The sequence below is a fragment of the Cyphomyrmex costatus genome, unplaced genomic scaffold, assembly GCF_001594065.2.
Source record: "Cyphomyrmex costatus isolate MS0001 unplaced genomic scaffold, Ccosl1.0 scaffold441, whole genome shotgun sequence".
Lineage (NCBI taxonomy): Eukaryota > Metazoa > Arthropoda > Insecta > Hymenoptera > Formicidae > Cyphomyrmex > Cyphomyrmex costatus.
The window spans coordinates 1,125,567-1,149,560 of NW_017278652.1; the positions used below are offsets into that span (position 1 = coordinate 1,125,567).

At 37.4% G+C, this 23,994-nt stretch overlaps 1 protein-coding gene across 1 annotated transcript; it reads left to right on the plus strand.

Annotated features, from left to right (window-relative positions):
* Positions 1-6,012: 6,012 nt before the first annotated feature.
* On the plus strand, positions 6,013-15,141 carry LOC108777540 (transcription factor Sox-14). Its single transcript, XM_018544456.1, has 2 exons — positions 6,013-6,237; positions 14,325-15,141. The coding sequence occupies exons 1-2, from the start codon at positions 6,029-6,031 to the stop codon at positions 15,139-15,141; spliced, it is 1,026 nt and encodes a 341-aa protein (XP_018399958.1). The 5' UTR covers positions 6,013-6,028.
* Positions 15,142-23,994: the final 8,853 nt, after the last annotated feature.

The following is a 23,994-nucleotide window of genomic DNA, read 5'->3' on the forward strand; positions in this document are numbered from 1 at the left end:
ATCTTTATGTACTTATAAATAAGCTGCATATTACGTTTACACGGTCGATTTACATCGAAATTGTAACATCTCGAGAGAGATGTTACAAAATTGATTAATCTATTATATCTATTCCTCTGAATAAAAATGGAATAATTGTGATTGGCCAGTTTCATAACATCGATTTTATAATTTCGGCGTAAATCGAATTCTGCGTAAACGTAATCATTGGTAACTTTGTAATATACCTCTAAAATAAATATCTCTAAATCAGAATTAGTAGATAATCATTAACTACTCAGTTTCTACATGGTAATTGGCACTAGATATATTCAGTGAAATTTAACTAGAAGAAAGTTTGAGCATTATATAATTAAAATATCGATACTTGCATGTTAATTTCAATACCATATCTTCCAATACCATATTCATTAAATTTATTCACTAAAACAGAGTTATTACATAAAGTTTAGCTAGATTAAGAAGATTTCACATTTTATTCACTAATTATACCAATAGCATACTCAGGACAGGTATCAGTGATTATCCACTGATTCAGATTGGAGAGTAATATCAAATTTTTTTGCAATAATTTATGCAATCTCAAAATTATGTTTTTATTATTTACTTTGATACTAAATATTTAATTTCTTTTGTTTACTTTGATATTTTCTTCCCGTTATTGACAAATATCTTAATAATTATAAATATATATATATTGTTGATTTTTTAATTACTAGACACATTCAATTATTGTAATATTTATATGTATAAAATACAATAATACAGAAGATACATATAACAATTACAAAGAAAAAAAAATTTTATTTTTATTATAAATTTATTCTGCGAAGTTTACTTTATAATTTTTTCAACCTTGTTACTTATACGTATAATTTTTATCATTATTTGTATATTTTAAGTACTGATTTTGTTATTCTAATTTATGTTTATAATCGTTAAATATTTGTCAAGAGTTGTTTGTTGTCACGAGAAGTACAATGTCAAAAATTTGGCATTGCATTTCTCGTTTATCGAACAGAATTTTACTATTAAAAATCTCTCGTCCTCTTTCTCAAAAATTGTAGCTCTTACACACATTATACATTAACAGCATTAAGTATCAAGATGGACGCATCAGTCTGAATGCAGGCTGCAAGCGTGTAAAAGAACAACAAAAGTCTACGGCGCGTTGCGATTAACTGAAACAACCGGTTCGACAATGGAGTAATCAGCGAGCTTTTCGACGCCAGCGTCGCCTCCTCTCGACTATCCCCGACCGTCTCACCCCCCGTCAGCCAGTGTCACCCCTTCCTCGCAGGGCACGTTTGTTGTCGCTTCAGCAATCACTACGATCATGTCCTGCTCTGTAATATTCATACCTATTGTTTTCGCTGTTACGTATCGATTTTTACGCTCTGTAAATTGAATAAAATTGATGTAATTCAATTTATAGTAACATTTTTACACTCTAAAAATGAATATCCTATAATCTTGAATCTGACTCTTTCATATATATAAATAGCCATAAATTTATTTGTGCAGATTTGTAACAATAGGTATTAAATATGTAGAAACCAACTAATCGGCTACGGTACTCGTTTATGTGTTTGACTATAAATATAGAAAATAAAAATTTTATTAAAAATCTAAAGTAATTTGTTATGAGGAACTAAATCTTTCTTTCTTGTAACATATATGTGGCTTAATATTACAAATTTTTATTATTTCTCTATCATTTGGAAGATTATTTGATGTAATTAGCATATGCTTGAAGAAAATATATGCACAAATATAATAAGACTTTGCATACACTACGTTTATTAGACGGAAGCAGTCAATTAAAGAGGTAGAGAGATCTTAAGGAGCCGACGATGGATAGTCGAGAAGCCGAATTGTTTCATTGATGAGCGAGCATTCAGCTCGAGGTAGACGGGAAACAAGTAGTGGAGGGAGAAGTGGGTACATTAGATGTTACGGCGTTTACGCTGGCAACCCTCTTTCGGACCGTGCCAGTCGATGAATGGTATAATCAGCGGTCGCGTGGCACCCCCGTGCTCGATGAGGATAGAGGAGAGTAAGACGAGAAATGAAAACCCTTCCCATCCATTCACTATCCCCCTATTCGTCTGTGATGTTGGAATCGCGAAAAATCACTTAGCCCACCCAGTCGTGTTTCGTACCTCAAAAGTATTCCCTTTCTCAATTCTTCTCCACGTAGAATTTGATTTTTAACACAAAACAATCCTTTTTAAAGAGGAGAAAAAACAAACTTTTAGATAAAAAAAATAATATAAATAATTACATACCCTAGATAGGAAATTAAAAAATATAATTAAAGGCTAGTAAATCGATTCTTATTTTAAGACCGATTTCAATTAAAAAATGCTAATATATGATTCTGTGATTGGTATGACATCTTAAAACTGTACTTAAAATGGTTTTAAATATAAGAATTGATTATGAATACCAGTTATGAGAAGAAATTAAAAACGTATAACGGAAACTTGAAATCAAATTGGTACTAAGCGAGTAATAACAGCATGGCACAGGTAACAAATTAAAAAAAAAAAAACCTAACAACAGTTAACACATATTAAAAACATAATTGAGCGAAATTTTGAAATTAAATTAATATTGAATTAGTAACCAGGGTTTAACCATGATCAACCATTTTCTTGAATCTATTATTCTAGATTTTTGATTTAAAGATCTCTTTTTTATCTCCTTTCCTCTTCAGAAAAAAATCTTTAAAAATCCATTGAATGATAGGACCAATTTGAGGAAAGATTCCTTATTATTTTATACAATACACGAATGTGGGGTTTCGTATCGATTTGATTTGACGTTGAATTACTCGAAAAAAAAGACACCCCTCACACACACCGTCGGCTCTTGTCAGCGATGAGCGATAAAAGGCGTTCACGCCCCGTGAATGACAGAATGTATGACGAAGAGACGAGGGCCGATAAAGAGCCCCCGGAACGACAGTCGATCGCTGTATCTTGCTCATTGACGGACACCGTTGGAGAGCGAATTTATTGTGCGGTTAATAATGGAGCCCACGTGACAGCTGATCGCGCCCGTTTATCTACTCCGGAGTAGATAATCTTTCATTATACTACCCCGAGGTGTTTGTCCCTTGTCACATCGAATCGATTACAAATTGAAGCGTGTAAATTTAAAAAGGATCTGACGAGCAAGTCGTACTCGGAAATTTGGATCTCACAAAAATTTAAAAAAAAAAACTATTTTTTCAAATGGTTTAGTTCTTTAAGTTCAACTCAATTATTATTCGTTTGTTTGCATATAACTATTGGATTTTTATCTGAAATTTTCATATGAAATTCCGAAACCATATTTTTTACTTTTTTTCAAATAAAGATATATTTTCATATTTTTTTTAAATTGCATATGTGATATTTTTTTATTTGCGTATTAAAATAATTTACTGAAACTATAGAAAATTTAAACCTTAAAACATATTTCTTATTTTTTTCAAAGAACAATTGTATCCATGCAATTCTTTTGGTTTTGCTAAAATATCTAGTTGAAAGAGTATAATTAGATATAGATCTAAATTTTGTTGAACCATCAAAATAATTACGTTGGACACTTAAATTGATTATGACAATGTCAAAAATTTTTGCTGCAGCATGCTTGAGTTTTCTACATAATTATTTTGACAGTTCGACAAAATTATGTTCAGATTTGCATTTATCTAAAAATTTAGATATTTCAGCATACATTTTTTCACACACATACACACACACGCAAAAATACATTTCGTGCATTTGTAAAACGCGACTTATTTCTTTCATTCTTTCGCTGAACGTACCAGCTCGATCTCCTTCCGCGGCGTGACACAGATTCGCTTTTCTACAGCAGATGAATATTCCTGTGCCTTCCGGAAATTCAATGGCGGCAGCGCAGTCCCCCTTTTATAGGAGATGTTGTCGCCTGCATAGCCCCCCCTTGTCTCGTTTTATACCTTCTCTCTTTATCGCCTTATCACTCGAGACGTCTTCCAGTTTCTCCTCTCTCCGCAACCTTTTCCCGTTGCTTTCTCTCTTTCTCTTTCTCACCTTGTGACAAGACACTACCGCGACTGATAACATTTATTATAAGACCTGGTCTTCTATGGCTCGCCTTCCACGTTCTTGTATCTCTCTGCAGCGGACAAAGCGAGAAAAGAAATTCCCTGCCTGATGACGAAAGTCGACGGCTGATCGGCGAACGCATCAGCGGCATTATTTCGTACTTTGTTCAACTCAAACTTCGTTTTTCACGCGATTTTATTATTGTCAATGCGTAAAATACTATGCTGTATTGATATTCAATTACCTCTATACCAGCCGTACATAAGTTCTGATGCGATCTTTACTAGAAAGTAAGCTTTTACTTCTTGCACTTTTATTGAAGATTTCTCGAAGTACTGAAATACATATACTTTTTTATTATAGGCAGTTCGTTTATTTTTTCGAAAAAAATAAAATACCAAATTGGATATAATTAATTTTTTTTATCATCTACAAAAAAAGATTAAGCAATCACATAAAAGTTCTATCAGTATTGAAACAAAAATTCAAACTGTACATCTAAAGTCCCGCGATCTTGCGACTCTTTTCTTTCCCGAAATCTTCTCGCTCCCTCTATCCATCATTGTCTTCGGAAATATCAATGGACCGGGTGCACCTGGCTGACCACCGATGAAAGGAGGAGAGGTCAAAAGGCGATTGCGGCGACGACAGCGGAGCGATAATCCGCACGACAAACGCACCCACACCCCGCCGTCGTTGTCTTCGTGACTGTGCGGGAGGAGAACAGAAAGAGGGAAAGAAACGGAGGAGATAGAGACTTCTCTCCACCTGTTGCGCGAACCCGCGTATCCGTTCTAGACCGCCATGCCGACGCGGCGGCCAATCGCGGCCGCCCATTGGCTACGCTAAATGGTGGGAGCCGCGCCATCGCGTCCGATTGGCGCGCCGTCTTATTTTACCCCACGTCCCACGGGAGCCGAACCGTACCGGCAAAGGTTCCGTCCCGCGGGTTCGCCCCAGATGCTACGTGCTTCATGAAGTTCCTGAGGGAACCCCCGCGATTCTGTCAGTGCACCAAAAGGACTCGTGTCCGTCAGATCAAACTCTCGCTCGAAAAAAAATTACATCACAGAAGCACAGGAGACTGGAAGAATTACTAAAATATAACTATATCGTGCGAATTGAAAGAAGACCCTGTCAGACGACCCTGTCAGTTGGAAGGATCTCCGTTGACAGATTAGTTTTTTTAATTCATCGTGAAATTGTTCAGAAATTCAAGTACGTATCTCAAGAAGCTTAGAGTCCAGTGATTACTAGACGATTGCATATTCGTCCAGAAGAATTCGACGATTAGAAGATTTGAAATGTCATCCCGGTATAATTGATGATTCAAGATATGGATATTTTTGAAAGTATTTTGAACCTCTGAGAAATACACGATATTTTGGGGAAACACTCATTAGTTTTCAAATGAATATATGTTATTTTTAAGGACATTATCGTGAATATTGCATACAGATTTATTATTTAACTGAAACGTCCAGTTTCAATTTATCGCGAGATGCTATTAATTATTGGAAAAAATAGAATGAAATAAAATATCCTAAATCGTCGAAAGATGTCTTAAATACAACGTCATTTTCGTGCAGTGAATGTGAATCAATTCGTAAAGTTTTAAGATAAAATGATCTAATTAATCGCGATCAGCCAAAGTAATGCTGATGATACATCATACTCAACAATCTATCGGTAAAAGTTTCAAAAGGTCTGTTTTAAGAAAACTGTCAATCAATATAACTTTGTGCGAGCCATTAAGGACTACAGATAAACATATTTAAAATACTTGGAAAAATTGTGGATTCTTCAGAAATACGTCAACAGGATGTATGGAAAATTATCTTATCCACTTGAAATAGGAGTGGTCTATCAATTTTTTAATCCATTAGTAATCTCGTCTACTCGTGAGGAAGGCAATTAGATTAAACATCGAGATAGGAATTGAACGACTCATGGAGATGTCGTCAAAGACTCTGCATAACGAACATATTAAACGGCCGATGAATGCCTTTATGGTGTGGTCGCGTGGTCAACGTCGCAAAATGGCACAGGAAAATCCGAAAATGCACAATTCGGAAATTTCGAAGAGGCTCGGTGCTGAATGGAAGCTCCTGAGCGAAAGCGAAAAGCGTCCTTTCATCGATGAAGCAAAAAGATTGAGGTGAGCTGACGGAATGTACACTAAACACGTTAGAATACACTGAACACCTATTTTATATTGAAAAATTGACATCCATAACGATTAGCTCCGAAAACTAACTTGCTATTTATTTTAACTAATTTCCGAAATTAAATTAAGTTTGAAGAGTGCTTATTCCTCTTATATATAAACTTAAAAGCGTTAATTTATTAAAATTTTTGCTAGGTATTTCCTATATATTGCAATTGTAAATTGAAACTTGATAACTAAACTTATGATTTTACTATTATTTATTATTTGTAATATTATTTTGTAATATTTTATTTTCAAAGTAAATAAAATACATATATTCCTTATATTTCTAATAACTTTTCTTTTCCAACATATGTATGCGTTTAACAAGAAGTTACAAAAAATTTAATATGATATTTTAAAAATGATGTAATAGTTAAAATATAATTAAATTATGATTAGGAGAGAGATAAATAGGGAATAATTTAAGGATAATTTAAATTTTATCAAAATCTTGCTCTCTTTTAATATCATTTTACTTTTTTATTTTCTATATATGATGTAATAATCTTTTGATAAATCATTGGATTATATCATCTCTAGATTATATAGATAATAAAATAAAAAGTCTCTCTCTCTCATATATAATTTAATGCGAATAAGTAATGGAATTAATGAATTAAGAAAGTAAATGAATAAATAGAATTCTTTCTCTATTTCTTTGAAAATTTTCAGTTCATTTCTGCACGAAGAGACTAGCCTGAGATAATAAAGATAAATATGAGAAATAAGGCAACATTTTGAAAATTATATTACGTGTGTGATAAGAGACTTATAATTAAAAAATCTCTTATCACACACACTTGTTTCTTCCAGAATGAAAAAATCACAGCTACCATAACAAACTCTATATTTTTATAAATTAAACGCTGATTATAGATGCTTAAAACAGATTTTACATATTAATAAATTGTTATTGCTGTTGTTTTTATATATTATAAATTAATATATATTTTTAAGTACGCGTAAGAAATTTAATGATAATACAGTAATATACGAGTCATATGTTTTTGAAAAATTATAAAATAGCTCACACGGTTTTTATCTTTTTAATCAACTACATACGTGTTTTCTATAAATTTAGTAGTATCTGAGACAATCGTTTTATCTCTCTACATCAACAAGAATAAACCTACCCAATAAATATTGCTTTACAAAGTTCTCTGCAACATAAATATATTGTTATTGTTAAATTTTCTTTGTTCTTTCTCCCTAACAAGATATATATTTACAAATATAAAATAAAAAAAAGAAGAAGAAATATGTTTCGCGTTCTTTCCGATAAATAGACGACTACTTATTCCCATGGCGACTCTAATTGCTCCTCAGTTGCGACAATATACTCCAGATAATTGCGTTGATTGGAGGGGGGGGGGGGGGGTTCATATCAGCAGAATCAAGGGAGATCGAAAACGGCGGGAAAGCGTGCCACGCGATCGTCTCATACTTCATAATACAGTACATTGTTGCTGAGCAGCTTTAGGGGACTATGCAGCGCTAAACCCGGGTTAAAATAGGGTGAGATATGGCCGGTATTTATAGGGCGGGCGAGACGAGCTCTTTATTACTGGCCCTGAATATTTAATCACTGTTATGAGTTTATTTAGCTCGCCGAGCGGCCGCGCCGATTTTTCGAGGCCGGCGCATCCTTAAAAGGGCCCCCTTGAAAAGAAGGTTCCGGCAATCTTGCGAGAATCTTCCTCTAGAGTATCCTCGTAACGTCTTTTAATTTTGCGAGCCTTATTCGCGTAACATTTTGCAATTTCGTAAACGCAATCTCATCAAATGGGATGCTAGTATTAATTTTGTAATAATCAACGCGCTTAAAAAAAGTGATCGTTTTACTAAAATTTTGAAGTATTTTTATATTATTTAATGTACTATTCCTCGACTCCGATTGGTTTCTTAAAATGAGAAAAACTGTAAACAATTTGATAATTACATTTGTAATGCGGTTTATTTTGTTTAGTCAATTATGACATTCATTTTTAGACAAATAATGTTTTGAAAAATGACATTAACGAGCTTATTATGTAACATTTTTAGTCTTTTATAGAAATGATTTCAATATTTATCAAATACTTAAATCTTTATATTTTCATATTTATATGATCATATAACACTTTTAGTTTTAAAATATTTTTATATTATAAAATTAGATTAATTATCATTCGTTATATTGTTTAATCTGACAAATCTTTCAAAATAAATTTATGCTAAATATGCTTTTCGATGATATGTGTCACTCAAAAAATCGGAGCTGAAGGGAAGAGGAATAGGTTTGCGTGTAAGGTGCGTACAGATTAAATTTGGAAACGATCCCCGCTCTCTCGCTTTTCGATCTCGTCTCGGGGAACAAGATTTAAACTGATTCCAGACTCTCTAACCCCGTGCCCGCGTTGCAAAATATCCCGACCTCGATTTACATTCCACCCCGATGAGGATAAAAAGGAGGAAATAGAAGAAAGCGAGGGATGTCCCGCGATGCCGCTAAAATTTTCGATGAAATTGCAAATACCGAAACCGATGTTCGTCTTAAATGAATCACCGCGTTGAACAGATCGCCGTCGCATTTGTATGCAGAAAATGCAATCCCCCTGATTGACGCATCCACATCGATAAATGATAATTGATAGCGACGCATCCATTGAATGTGACACAATTTGTCATATATTTCAATGGAGATCATTAAATTCAGATACTTGATTCAATTAATACACTTACCACTATTTATTACTATATTTTATACGCACAGTAATGACACGTTTTGTATCATTTGGTATCCGAGGTTATTAAATTTTCTCTCAGCCACCAAGCTCCCACTTGGCTTGCTAACGATACAAAAGCGCAAACAAAGGGCCATATTTTTCCATCGAAAATTTCTAAAAGAGAAAGAAAACGAGAAGAGCGGCGCGGGAGGCGGGATGAGAGGTATGGGCAATCCGAGGGAAATTTCGACGCGGACGTGTAACGGCGAATCCGCTTTTCTGGCGGATGGCAGCGACGTCGACGACGGGAGTGGGGTGGCGGCCGTAAAATAAAAGGGGAGAAGCGGGGAGCGGCAAAACGGAAAGGGAGGTAAAGTCGTTCTCTTGGAGCGACGTTCTCGGTAGGAGCGGGTTCCCTTGGACCCGCGCCGTCACTGGCCCGACGTAATCTGTCCGTTCGTTCACGGCGACTCACAATGTGGCCCCCGAGATAACAAATAAAGCCCCATTGTCGCAATTGTGTGGATTTAAAAGGATTTGCCCGGCTTCTCCGCACCCCCGCCGCCGCCACCGCCGTCCGCGCTCTCAGCGATCCTCTCGCTCTTTCTCTCTCTCTCTCTCTCTCTCTCTCTCTCTCTCTCTTTCTCTTTCGTCCCGCTCGTCTTCCCTATCCCTCCCCCATTCCTTCGCCCTTCCCCCCGTTATACGTACCACTTCAACCCCCTACGTGTTCCGCAGCCTCTTCCCGATTTCTCGCTTCTCTCGTTGCGGTGAAACGGGCCTTTTTACGCGCTTTGATGTTGCATACGAACGTCCGTCTGATATATCAACGGGAAATCTGTTAACATGATTAAATCGCAAACAATCTCGGTTCGATTAATCGAGTATATTCTATACTGGACTACAATCCCGTACGATACGAGTGTATCGAAAACAATTGCTTGTTTAGTTCGATTTAATTAGATTAACAAGTAACCGTGTGCAGAAAGTAATTTGTCCCAATTTCTTCTTGTATTTATCATTAAAATTTACGATGTTTATAAATAAAAGAAATTGCGCAAAAAATTTAAAAATAGCTTAATCGTTATTCAAATAATTTTTTATTAAAAAGTAAGTCCACCAGGGAGCGAGCTGTTCTTCCCTTTACTCGATCTTGAGTGAAATAATATAACGCAAGAGGTAGAATTTCCCGCCAATCGGATCGCTAAAACTCTCACGAATTAAACTTTCAGAAGTAAACGTTTACGATTAATGTCCATTTTTATCGATGTATGGATTAATTTCTCATACAGCACAAAACCTTACGGCGACATTGCCGCAACGTTATTGCAATCAGGATGGAATCAGAAAGGTGAAAAGCATTCTGAAAGATGCATAGTTATAACAATAAAAGTTCGGCCAATCAGATGTCGGCAATATGAAAAACAAGCAGCTTGCAAAATGTCATTTATTCAAACGTCTGAAACGTTAATATATCACGATCGACGAATATCGGTTTTATTAATTTATTTTATTATATATATTCTATCCTATTTATTTTATTAATCATTTTTATATCACCTTTTCCTGTGTTAGCGTAAATACATAATTCCACTATGTCGCTGGCGTCTGATTGGTCGAAATTCGCCCATTCTCCTCACCATGCACAGTGCTTTACCTTTCCATCATGATTGCAATATTGTTGGAACATGCAGTGTTACTGCAATGGTCTAGGCTCTGGGTTGTATGGACATCTCGGTTCAATTTACTCTTTATCTTTTCTCATTTTTAGAGCTAAAAAAAGATGAAGAGTAAGTTGAACAGAGGTAGAAGTAAATCTACATTGATGGAAACAAGCCTAAGAGGTGGTTTGTCCTCGCGGGCGACGTGATCGTCCACGCTTCCGGTCACAATCGTAACTAATTGTTATTGTTCCTTGTCGCGACGCGGCGAGAGAGACCACGTAGCTTACGTCACCGCGGAATGATATAGCGCGTTGTTTATCGGCCGCCAGATAGAGGCGACGCGGGGAAAAGGCCGAGTGGATGAAGGGGTTGAAGGGGGGAACGTGCAGAGGTTGGAATTGTAAAGATTACGGCCGATGTTTATGCATTTATGCTGAGTTATTGTCGGCGCGGCTTTACCGATGTTTATGCTGATTTACGCTTTGTGCTATCTGCCGGGACACATTGTCCCCGGAATTATTATTCCGCGGTCGCGGCGGCGTTCCGCCATCCGCGCCCCGCACGCCAGCTGTCCCCGGCCCCCCCCCCCTCACTTTCCGGCTATCCCTTGAAATTTCGAATTTCATCACACTCTGTGTAATGATGATTCTCCACTTTGTGCTTCCATGGAAAATGATCGGCGCATACAGAGAGACGCCTATTATACCTTATTATTATTAATTGTAAGACCTTTTTCATCGCTGCGATAAAGTATTCTACTGTGTTAAAAAATTTTTTTAACTCTTATCTTTGAAATTTTAATTTAAAATATCTGGAAAATCCAGGAATTTTCTCTCTTCTCTCTTAGACATTTTTTTTACAAGCTTTCAATAAATAGTGATAGTTTAATACGAAAAAGATTGTAAATCGTTCTCAAGAAAGAGAAATTGCTAATCTTTTAGTATGAATGATTTTAGTATGAGTGATTTCGCATTACATTAATTCGAAATCACATTTATTTGAAAAAAAAAAAAAAACATGCAGTTATCGCGACTTAAAATAATAGCAGCAACGATAAAACGACTTTGCTCTCGCTAAATACGTTGTTATGACGGCGCGAAGTAAATGCACCACTGTTATCATCCTCGTGCCTCTAACTGCATTGTCCTGGTGGTTTCCGGCAAAATTCTTCGCGACGCGACTGCCGTTACGAAAAAGCCGACGTATCTCCAAACCTCCCCTTTTCTTTTTTTTATCTCCATGAGGTGAGGCATAAATAAGCACTGCGTTTGTGCGCCTCGTGGGTACATAATGGAGTATTATGTGTCGGAGATACCGCTGTTCCTCTTTTCCCCTCACCGTCGCGCCAAAGGGGGGTGTGTGTACAAGATACTTACTGCAAATACCTATGGTGCCCCGTATCGTGTTCTGGAACGATGATAATACGTCCCATTGTACGTGGGAAGGCGAGAACACAGTTTATAAAAATTGTGAAGAAGTGTTAGCGTTTGCGATAATCGATAGTCGCGCTATAACGTAAACATGATAAAAAAAAGAAAGACACACGAATATACAGGTCGTTTCAAAACTGACGGATAGTTCCATTTCTGGACGTATTCATAACTTTATAGTCTTGTTTGGAGAAAAACAAATTTTTATTTTTACGACGGTTAAAAATTTCAAAAAGTTAACAATTCGGGAATCTTTATTAAATGATGCTGTCATGTAAAAGTATAATGAATGTAAAAAGTGTAATTTGTGTCGGAGATTTTTATTTAAATAGTTTTATTTGTAGAAAATAAAATTAATTAACAATTTTAATAATAAATCCTAATATAAAGGGCTTCGCGAAAATAACTGTGTTCGTGAGCTTTCTAAAGTAAGGCTTAATTTTTAAAAGGCTTCTTTTCTGTATTACGTTTTGCATTTATTGTGTATGTATACGTTCAGTTGTTGGCAAAAAGTATTGAATTATTATTGGAAATCGTAAGCTTATTAGATTATTTATAGCTTTAAAATTATTTTAGAGCTTTCGCCTAATGACTCTTGCCGTTAAGATGGTCATAGAATTACGTTGTAGAATCGTCGCAGGCTAAATTATTGCGTCCTCAGTTCCGAAACTATTCAATTAAGCCGTTCCCTTCCCTTGTAACGCACGTGGAACCCTTCTCAGCTGTTCCTTTCCCTTTACTTTAACAACGTATAACGACATCGGATTCAGCTACATATTTACGATAACGACAAGTTTCAATGAATCTTCGTCGAATGAGAAAATTAAGTAGAAGTTAAAAGATAATTAATTGTTTTTGTTATTTTATACTATACAATGTTGACATAACTAATATCTTTTATTATCGAAAATGATAGCCATTTTGAAACGAAATTAAAACGACATTTCAACTTTTATGAAATTATCTATAAAGCAAACTGCCATAATTGAGAAAAATCAATTATATTGCATTTTTAAAGTCACATCCTATTTTCATATTAAAAAAGCAAAAATTCGACCGTTCAGTCTTTAATTTAAAAAAATTTTTACATAATAAGATTTTATCACAATCTACTCCGCACGAAAACCTTTTCTTCATAAAAACATGAAACTTCAAAGAGATTGTTTAAACTTTGATTATGGAATTATTACTTCAGTGTATGAAAAAATGTGATATCTAGAAAAACATATTAAAATTTTTATATTAAACTTTTGTATAGGTATTTAATAATTACTGCGCTATTCTACTATAATATATTATGAATTAATCTTTTGATTTACAACAAAAAATAAATAATAATTGCCTCGTTTATAGAAAAATTTTTGGAGAGTTAAAATAAAGTCAATATCTACAAGCACTGATATTTGTACGAGAAATGCAATTACAAATTTTAAGACACTTTTTTAATATTTTCCGCAGTTGTACTTTTCACGTATTTCAATCATTTTTTAGTTAAACTATTTTTAATCTTCAAACTTATAAGATCTTCATTTAAATTTGAATTACGTATTAGTTTTGATTTTATAATATATTTAATTGTGATAATCATTTTTATAATTTTGAAAAATAACTCATCAAAAGTGTTAATAGCATAATATATAATCTATAATTTAAATAATATTTTGTATCTGGAAATTAATATTTTGAAGAAAATTAATTTGTTGTATAAAATGTTATTATCCTAATTGTGAACAAATTGATTAGGTAATTAGGCAATAAAACAATTTAATTAAACTTGAGACCTTTGTACTTGAAATGGAGCAACGTTTACTCAAGCTTTTATTGCATATTAATTTAGAAAATACAACACACACTTTATTTTTTGCTCATTCAATTTTTAATGTTTATATAACATTTTAAGTTTATTAATTTTTTTAATTTTAAAAATATATTTTTAAATGCAAGAACAAATTTTATTTCTCAAGATAGATTACAGAAGTCAGTATTTTCTGTACACTTTTTGTCATATAGAAATGCTGTATCTTTGTAATTCACTATATTTAAATACACGGAGTAGTTGCATCTAAAATATTTATCGTTATGTATTTATTATTAATTAATAATTGATCATTATTAGTATCATTAATATAATGCTAATTACAATTACATACACAACCACATCAAACAATAATACACAAAAGAAATTACAATCGAATCTAGCAGTACAATGTTACAAATTACCAACCACCTTTCAGAGCTCTTCACATGAAAGAGCACCCCGACTACAAGTATCGGCCACGCCGGAAACCGAAGTCCCTGGTGAAGAAGGAGAACAAGTTCGGCTTTTCGATATCGCCACTGATATCACCCGGCGACAGCCTGACCAATCTACCACGTGGTCTTCTGCCACCGTTGACGCCTCCGACGCACCATCCATTGATGTCTCACGAGGATCTGAAGATCCCGCGCTTCTTTCCGCCATTTGCCTACCCGCTCTATCCTCTACAGCACAAGCTGAGCGACGACTTCAACGGCGGTAAGCTGGCCGCCGATTTAGCCTTACAGGCCCTCTACACCGGCAGTCCCTTTTATCCGAGCCATCAAACGATGTCCTGGCCGACGAGCCTATCAGCAGCCGCATGTTTACAACCTAATTGTAGCTGCCCGAGTCCACCGAAGGAACCTAAAAGGCCGTTTCCGCCGTCCAAGATAGATGACCCGCCTTTTCCAAGCCCGGCAAGGGCCGACGACGACGCTGTCGTTGCGGAACGAGAAGAATCTCGGTACCGAAAACTCGAGTTGGACTTCTCCGCTAATCTGGAGAGTCATCATCATCATCATCACCATCATCATCATCATCAGGAGGACCGTTCTCAGGATCGCTTCTCTTCATCCTCATCCTCGTCACCGCCCACGGAACAATTGGAGAGATCATCGACGACGACAACGACGACCACAACAACATCATCCTCGTCATCAAGCGGCAGAGTCGACAGCACTTTCTCCGTTCAAAGTCTGACGTCCACCTCCAATGGCTCGAATTCAAGCTCACAGCGTGGACACGTCATATGAAGGCCGCTTCCGGTTCTCCCGGATTTGAACTTCCGGGGGAACCTGATACCGGCTGCGTGGCCGACTGCCGATTGGTGGCGGGTGGCTCCGATGCTCTCCCCGATTCCCCAAACGACGGTCGTAAATCTGAGCACCGGTGTCGTCAAAGAAGATGCCGTCCACTTCCAAGACGAGCAACAGAGGAACTCGACAACCGTATCCAGGCCGCCAAGAAATGGCGTGCATATTGCCAACATACAGTGATCTAATCGACAATTGTTGCGTACTTTAGATGGATATTTAAGTATCTCTCAATCGAAAGTGAATCAGTGCTATCGCGTAGCTCTTGGATAAATGAACATTGAACGTCAAGGGCTTTCTTCTTTCAACGAGAACTCCTTTTGTAGTTCGATCTCTTCCGGAGTAACATAATCCGAAATAACGAGCGAAAAACGACGTACGGATGAAATGTCCGCGAGAAAACTATCCGAATCCAAGAGTAGGCCGTATTGAAGAAATAGCTTCTCGGGCGCAGCCAGATCTGACGAACAGAAATAGAAATCGATAACTCGGCTATACGGCCCCGAAATCCCACAAAGAGCGGGCGTAAAGGGTCCTTTCGACCGGATCGTGCACGCGAAGTTGGATGCTAGAGGAGTCCAATTCTGATGAGATAACCAACCCTCTCACATGCCACATATTATAGGGCGGGCGGGCGGACTGGCGCGCTCGGGGGTGGACGCGGTGGGGAAGGGAGGAAAAAAAAGCTCTTCTGGCAGAGGCAAATCTCTTCTTTGGGACGCGGCCGTGCGAAATAAGCCTGAAACGTTCTGAATGCTAACGTAGAGACGCGTACGAACCCCGACGACGCGGTTTCGTTGTATCTCGCGGCGTCGCGCTGCGCTGACTGCACCGGCTTTCGCGACGAAAGCGGCGAAAGCATCGATACGGCGAAATGGAAGACGCGTAGCTGGCTCTGCGAACACTAGTCGCGACGCGAACCTTTTCTAATATATTACGGGAAAACCAAAAACACATTTTCGAAAATGGTCAGAGGTATATTACGTTCTATCTCACTTGATTTCGTCAATGTTGTCTGACAATTCGAATAACGAACAGGATTAAGTTCTTAACTTTAATCTAACTTTTGCACAGAGTATCGTTACAATGTTGTAATTCACGTGTTTATAATATTTTGACATTTTAATTTATTTAAATTAAGAGACTTATCCTGACTGTTCAATGAGGAAATACAATTTGGAGAATAAATTGAATGAGGATATTTTGATTATTAAAAATGTATTTACTGATGTACATAATTTTACATTTGAAAAATAAAGATAAAATAAAGAAAAAATTTATATTTTTCATAAAATGTTCATAAATCTTTCAATTTTGGATCAAAAGGTTTGATCTGAAATTCAACAAATTTCAAATATTTTTTCAAATGTGTATATTTATCAGGAAAGGGGGGGGGAGCCCACGTTTTCTATTCTATTTCTTCTCAAAATTTGTTCACCGAACTATGTCTGACGGATGAGTCTCTTAATTCGTAACACCAGACACGCGCAATATATTTTATACGATCTTGTTTTTGTTATATGTATAACGATTATTGTTGACTTGTTAAGGCGAATTGTAACATTATCGCTCGTTCGTCGAGAGCAATCCGCCGATTTCTCCTCCTTGTAGAAATTCCCGCTAAGTATTTCTAATGACCGTAGCGAGCACTGATGCGAGTTCATTAGCGTGTACCCTAACGGGAGTAAGATGCCAGTAAACATAAAACATATCTAACGCATAGAAAAACATATCCTCTCTTTCTCTCATTCTCTCTCTTTCTCTCTCTCATTCTCTCTCTCTCTCTCTCTCTCTCTTTCAATAATCACGCGACGCATTTCGCGAACGCATAGCGACGCTTCGATTAACTCGATTAATTCGGAACAAGAATAACGCGGATGCGCCACGTTAATCCCCGCCTCGACGATTACGATACTATTGTTAATTACTTCTGTAATATAATGCAACGCGTTTGTAAATAAATCTCGATCCGAATTAAGGAATATTGTTCCCATACCTTGAACTCCTCGCATTTTTCAAACATGATTATTAAGAGCACAAACAAGGAGGCTTTCTTTCCCTTTTGTTGGCAGAAGTTTTTACCGGTGTACATTCAAGATAGATATATTCGCAGTCTTTTTTGTACGCTCGCATTCTTATCAGAGATCAAATATTAGCGTGGACAGCCTAAAAGTCTACGTCTAAAGTATCAGCTTATCGCGAGAGGCTAATATCGCGCGAGTGAATACGAACGCACGCTTTGCACCACCCTCGTAGTTTTTTCCAAGAAAAGCCGCGAAATTAATCGGAGGGGGTGACGACGAGGAAAATCTCGAGGGCAAAGTGTGAAGTTTCCTCCATGTCCCCCGTCCTCTCCTCTCCCCTCCTCCTACGACGGGCCTACAGGACGGCTCGTCGTGTTTTATTTCTGATAGCGACGCCTCCGTCGCCGCCACGGGGACATTATCGCCACCGCGAAGGACCCTTTCTTCCCCCATAAAGGCAATCATGCTTTCTCCGCGGTGAGATAACGGCGGGAATGGCGGCCGGGAGATGTTTTCATACCGTGGCGGCACGTTCCCTCTCTGTTCCACGACAATCAGTAGAATTCTTCGCCATATTTGCGATCGATTTCGCAAGAAACGCAACTCAAAAGTCGATATGTGTATATAAATCTTTTTAAAACAATTTAAAATAAAAATCACTGAGATTTAACTTTGAGATCTATAACACTAGTCGATAAACAAATTTTTTTGGTAAATAAGGTGAGTTCGTAATTTTTACTCAGTAAATACAAAAAATACAAAAATCTATAGTACCGTAACTTGTTATCGAAATATTTATCAGAGGACGTCATTTTTAATAAAAATATCCGCTATATTTTTCTTTGATCACTTTTACATAATGAATTTAAAGTGATATATGATAACTTATAGATGCAACACACATAAGGAACATTTAACTTTTATTTTGATTTTCAATTTAACAACTTGAAATATAGACAGAATTTTTTCCAAAATTTATTGTAAACTATCTATTTTTATAATAAAACAGCCATATACATAACAGAATTTACTTAGCATTTCTACAAGATCTGCGAGATCTATATGCTATATTTTTAGATTTTCAAAAAACAAGTCTTCGATTGTACAAAAATGATATGCTAATGTTACTAAAATTTTGTTGACCAGTCATTTAATACTATAACATCTTTTTTTTTATTGAAAATATGAAAATATTCTTCTAAATGTCTAGGATCTATCCAACCCTATTCAAAATTTATTCTAGTCCTTTAGGATAGAATATCATTGATGGAACGCGAGTTTCTATGCGCTTTCGCGAATAACGCCCGGATTGTTCGAAGATGACAACGACGATGGCGGAGGGCTGGTAAGTTTTACGGGTGGCGTACAAAGACGTGGAAAGAGGATGCGCGGGTAGAAGAGCAGCAACGACTATCCTCTGACCAAGGAAGTCTACGCGCCACTCCATTAGTATGCGCGGAAGTGCGCCGCGCTCGATTGTGGCGGGTATTGTCATCGAAGAATGTCCTCGTTGCGCGGAGCTTCACGGTTCCGGACGGTTCCCTCGGTAAGGAGACGAAAGCGGGAATTCGAGTGAAATGTAATCACTCGTCGAGAGTGAACATCAAGAGAAATCCCGACCACACAGTTCATCCAGCACGGGTGCGGTGAGAAGGACGACTCTGACAACGCTTCGTGTCGATAGACACAAGGGGGGGGGGTATCTTAGGAGTAATATTGTCTTCTCGATTTCAGAGAATTTCAACTTCCGTGTCGTCATTGCATAGTCTGCAATTGAATTTTACGTCAACGTTGCCGCGAGTACTTCCATGCCGGGGCACGCGAGAAACTTGTTTCATTTAGCTGGAATTAGCCCGGGGCACAATCCAGTAATCTTCGCCAAAACACCAGCCAGGGGCTGCACGCGATTCAGATTTAAATGATCTTTCAGCCGTAGTACCTAAAATTTCCACGGAGATAAGGCGACGGTAAAATCTGTTTCGCCATTTTACTGAAATTAGCTGGGAAACACAGGGACCTCTTTGGGATTCCCGCGCCCAAAAGGGTGGGACGGACGTTTTAATTGCGTCGCTCGTCCGCGCTCGGCGATATCAGCCCGAGCTTTTATGCACGGCGCAGAGAGGAGGCGCGATCGTTTGATTGCGGAAAATGACGGGCGGCAGTGGGCGCGAGTGGAAGTTTTGAGTGGGCGTCGGTCCCGGCAGACAATGAGGCATTCAAGCGCGGCATTGTGCCGGCCGACAACTGCGTTACCCTAGACAAACCCGAAATCACCGGCGCTATCGCCGCTCCAGATCCGATTATGCGAATAATAAAAAGCGTGATGACAGAGTGAGTGAGTGAGAGAGAAAGGGAGAGAGGGAAGGGGTGGAGAGAGATAGGGGTGGGTGTACTAAAGGTTAATAACAGCAGAGCCGCGTGGCCTCCCTTATCGTCTTACAACAAACATCTCATATCTTTATATTCTTTAGATTGCACAGCAAGATACGTGACAATTTTCTCCGACAACTTTTTATAATTAATTTAAATTAAAAATTCTTCGGAATGTACTAAAAGACATCTAGCGCGATATTAAAAACGAAAATAAAAATTCCTCGAATTTTTTTAAATTATTACGAAACCCGTCAAATGTGTCGAACATTGTATTTCAGGTAACAAGGAGAGTGGAAGAGCAAATTTTTCACGAAATTATTTACAAGTACAACCTGCTGTTTTTTCTATAATTTTCAGAGAACGGCTAAACATCTTGAACTGTGAAGACTACGAGATTATATATAATAATAATATCAATAATAACTATATTGAGTGTAACAGATCGAAAAGTAGGAAGTGATGAAGAAGAACAAATGTTAAAGAATAATGAATTGTAGTATCTAATAGCAATATGTATGAAAAAGGATCTTGTGAAGTAATGTAAAGGAATGGAAAGGTCTTTTGGAAATGAGTGAAAAAGGGAGGAACAGGCGTCACACGCATACACATTATAAAACATCGTTACCTATTCTCTTGGACTTCGTCTCGTGAGCGATTAACGTTTCTAGATTGATAGGTGCTTTATATCATCGGCGGCTTATACCGCATCGTCCCGTCGCGGGAACGGCCATGAACGTCGCTTAATTATGCATTAGGGGAAGGAGATCGTCAAGTCCGACCAAAGTTGGTCGAACTTGGTTAATTAGGAACGGTAGTCAGACGCTGCCTGCCATTGTCCGGCGCTGTTGACTTCCGGCCTTCACGCCCGTCTGTCTCACCTCTCTCCAACCCCCTCCCTCCCCCCAGCGCTCCGTTTCCCTCTCCATGATCCCCATCCCCGTTACAGAGGGGCTGAGGACTGATTGTTTCATTGTTTCCGACCCCACTGTCAAATGCCACCGACCTGAATGGGGTTATTGTTGTTTCAGGCCGCGCCGCAGACAATTCTCGGGGTTTTCAGGGTGCGCGCAAAGGCCGACATCCGAAGCGCAACTTTCACCACCGCCCCTTTCCTCCCCGCCTTCCACTGTCTACGAGTGATATTTTCATTAAAGGACAATACATATAGTTATTATTTTTTTTTTTGTAGTTTTCTTAGGGTGGGATTGAAATGCAATCAAGCAAAAAAATGCCCTACAATATCTACTAGCAATAGGACTCGCTTTGTTAATTTCTACCATTTTTTTAAAATACAAGTAACAAAATTGAATATCAGTTTGAGTATCAAATTTGATCAATGAATAATTTCAATTATTGATTTAAGAAGCAAATATCTAATTAATTTATAATTTATAAAACAAGGTGGTTTTTTTTTTTTTTAAGTGAAGTGTTTGGTATGATGGAAACTCTTCAAGTTTAATTCCATGAAAGCTAGTCCTCAATGCTCCAAAAATTTAATGATTTTTGGACAACCACTCGCCATTGAACCTTAAAACGGAAAATTTCCTAGAAGTTTCTGGACATCCGGCACATAACGAAAGTATTGGTCAGTCTAGCGTTTTAAAATGCGAGTCCATTGCTACCACGACGAGGCTAAACATACGAATGCATCGGGACGGCTGTTCGTCTTCGCCCGGCATTCCCGAACGTCGTTTCGCCCCGTTCGTCGTACTCTTACCCGAAAAGGAGAGCGGGACCGGTAAAATACTGACCGGGGTAACATTTCACGGACGGATCGCGTCCGTGACCGGCGCGCGATACGATCGTCGCATTTCCCGTGGACGCTCATATATAAGGCGAACTTATGCCGAGCGTAAATTCCCGGGGCCACGGAGGCGCTATCTTATCGCAGCCGCGGTTTGCAAGGCGCCGATAGAGACCATGCCCAGACATTATGCGAGATTGAAAAACCTGAGAGGCTTCTTTCGACCGCACGTCGGACTTCCGGTCAACGGTCGAACGCGGCAACCGACGGACGACGCTCCTCGATCTTTCCGAGGGTTGTGAGATCGAATTCGCGGATAAGTCATCTCGCAGAGGAAAAGTCAGGGGAGATCGGTGAAATCACTACTTATGCATAGAAGAATTTTTCCTCTTTGCGTTTCCCAGTTCTGTCGAGAAATGAAATTTTTATTAGTTAAGTTAGATTGCGTACCTACTTGACAGAAAGGTTTACATCTTTTTTTGGAGTTTTGAATGAAAAAGAATTCAGAGTTATATAGCTAACGTTTAAATGCTTCGAAAATGAAACAAATTATAATTTTATACAATAAAATTACGTAGATATTGTAATGTTTAAGTTAGTAAATAAAAGTTCGTAGCGCACTTCGTTCCGTGTGATCATCATCGATGATTCACATTGAACTTCCCATTCAGGTAATTTTATATTTTTGCTGTAAAAAGCAACATAATTATAAAATAATTTTTTATATCACAAGTGGTACATAATTATGATACATATATGATGCGATGGTATGTATATCTTTTCGTTTAAAATAAATTTTTTTTAACTATTATGAAGTATTGTTTAACAAATATAACAAACGTAAATAAAAATAATAATTCACGCATGTGATAGTCAAGTCATTTAAACTTAGCCCGGAATGTATTAATGAAGATTTCCAATTATGTGCATCGATTCATACTGATTTTAATAAAGATTATTAAAGGAAAAAAAGGATTGATTGCCAAGAACCATATTTTCTAAATTCTTTGGAGTGAAATTTCATTCTAAAGAGAATGAAAATTTCAATTTTCATTCTTTAAGAACGCGATTTCACTCTTCAGAGTGAGATTCACCCTAAAAGTTTCAGAGAGTATCAAATGTCAAAAATTTCCTCGATCTATGGATGAAAATCCTTCGACATCTCGCAGGGTAGGAATGACTACGGTCGCAAGTATTAAAAGACAGAACTGCTGTATATCGCGCGTAAGAAGGATAGAAAGAGAGAGAGAGAGAGAGAGAGAGAGAAAGAATGTGAAGAAAGAGAGCTGGGCAAAAGAAAGTGAAAAGGGGTGGTCCATTCGCGAGATACTTCATCATGATTTAACGCCATAAAAGTCGAATAAGGTCCGAGATGCCGTGTGATGCCCCAACACCTCCTCTCCGCGGATAGGAAACAAAATGTCGTAAAATATCGAGGAAGCGCGACGTCGCATTGCCGCCGACTCCTTTCTACCACGTTCTGGATGACCTGGGGACACCAGGCGGGTGACGGGGGTCGGCAGAAACGTCCCTGTAAATACAAATAAAAATGGAAAGCCGGCCGTAATGGTCGGTGGAAAGCATGACGCATACCTATAGCCGCGGCTGTTTCAAATTGATATTTCGAAAGTGCCACCCCATATACATCCCCTACCTTTGCCGCAAGCACACAAGCAGAACGCACACATGAGCGTTCTTTATCGCGATTGCCCGCCTTCTCGCGCTTTTCGTCGAACGATGCTACAATACGCGCTCCTTTTCCTCTTTGTTAGTATTTCCCGGATTCGGGTACTTGTTTCTTTCTCTTATTTTCTTTCCTTTTCTACTTATTCATTTTCTTCAACTTCTTTTCTTTTTGCTTCTTCTTATGCCTTTCTCTTCGTCTTTATTTCATTACTTACATTTTTCCTTTTCTTCTGTTCTCTTTCTCATAGCCTTCTTTCTTTTTCTATTCTCTAATTCTTCTCTCTCTGTCTAAAATTTTACCACTAATACATTATAGTGATATATTGACATATGATATTAATTTTCTCATTTTTCGTCTTTCTGCTTTTCTTCCTTCTTCGTCTTTCTAACATATCTATCCAAATTTACTGCCTGGCCCGAGCCTCTAGTTTGGAAAATTGACTTTATTTCCTTTCGTCGATCCTCGCCACTTTTCCGAACTTATCATGCCACCCCGGAACCGGATGGGCAATTTCTTCACCGACCGAGAATATTGTACCACTGTTCTTTAGAATCCTGCATTAGCTTTAATAACACTGTGTTATAAAGTATTTATTTCTCAACACCTGGGTGATGATTACTATAGTATGTTTTTAGCTGCTGAAAAAAAAATATACGAAAAAGTTTTTTATCATTTTTTAAACGATCAAATTTTTTAGCCTATATTCACAAATTTTGAAAAATCAATCACTTTATTTTTGAAAAAACCGTTAACTTAAACAATTTATAATTTTTTTTTACTTTACGATAAATACATAAGAATCGCTATTCAAATATTAAGAAATGGAAATTCTGGAGTAAATCAGTATAATTATTTGATATTAAATAAATTTCATTATTTTAATATATCACTTGAAATTGTACTTAAATAATAAAACTGTCTTCACACACATTCATCACATTTATTTTTATATATTATAAAAAAAT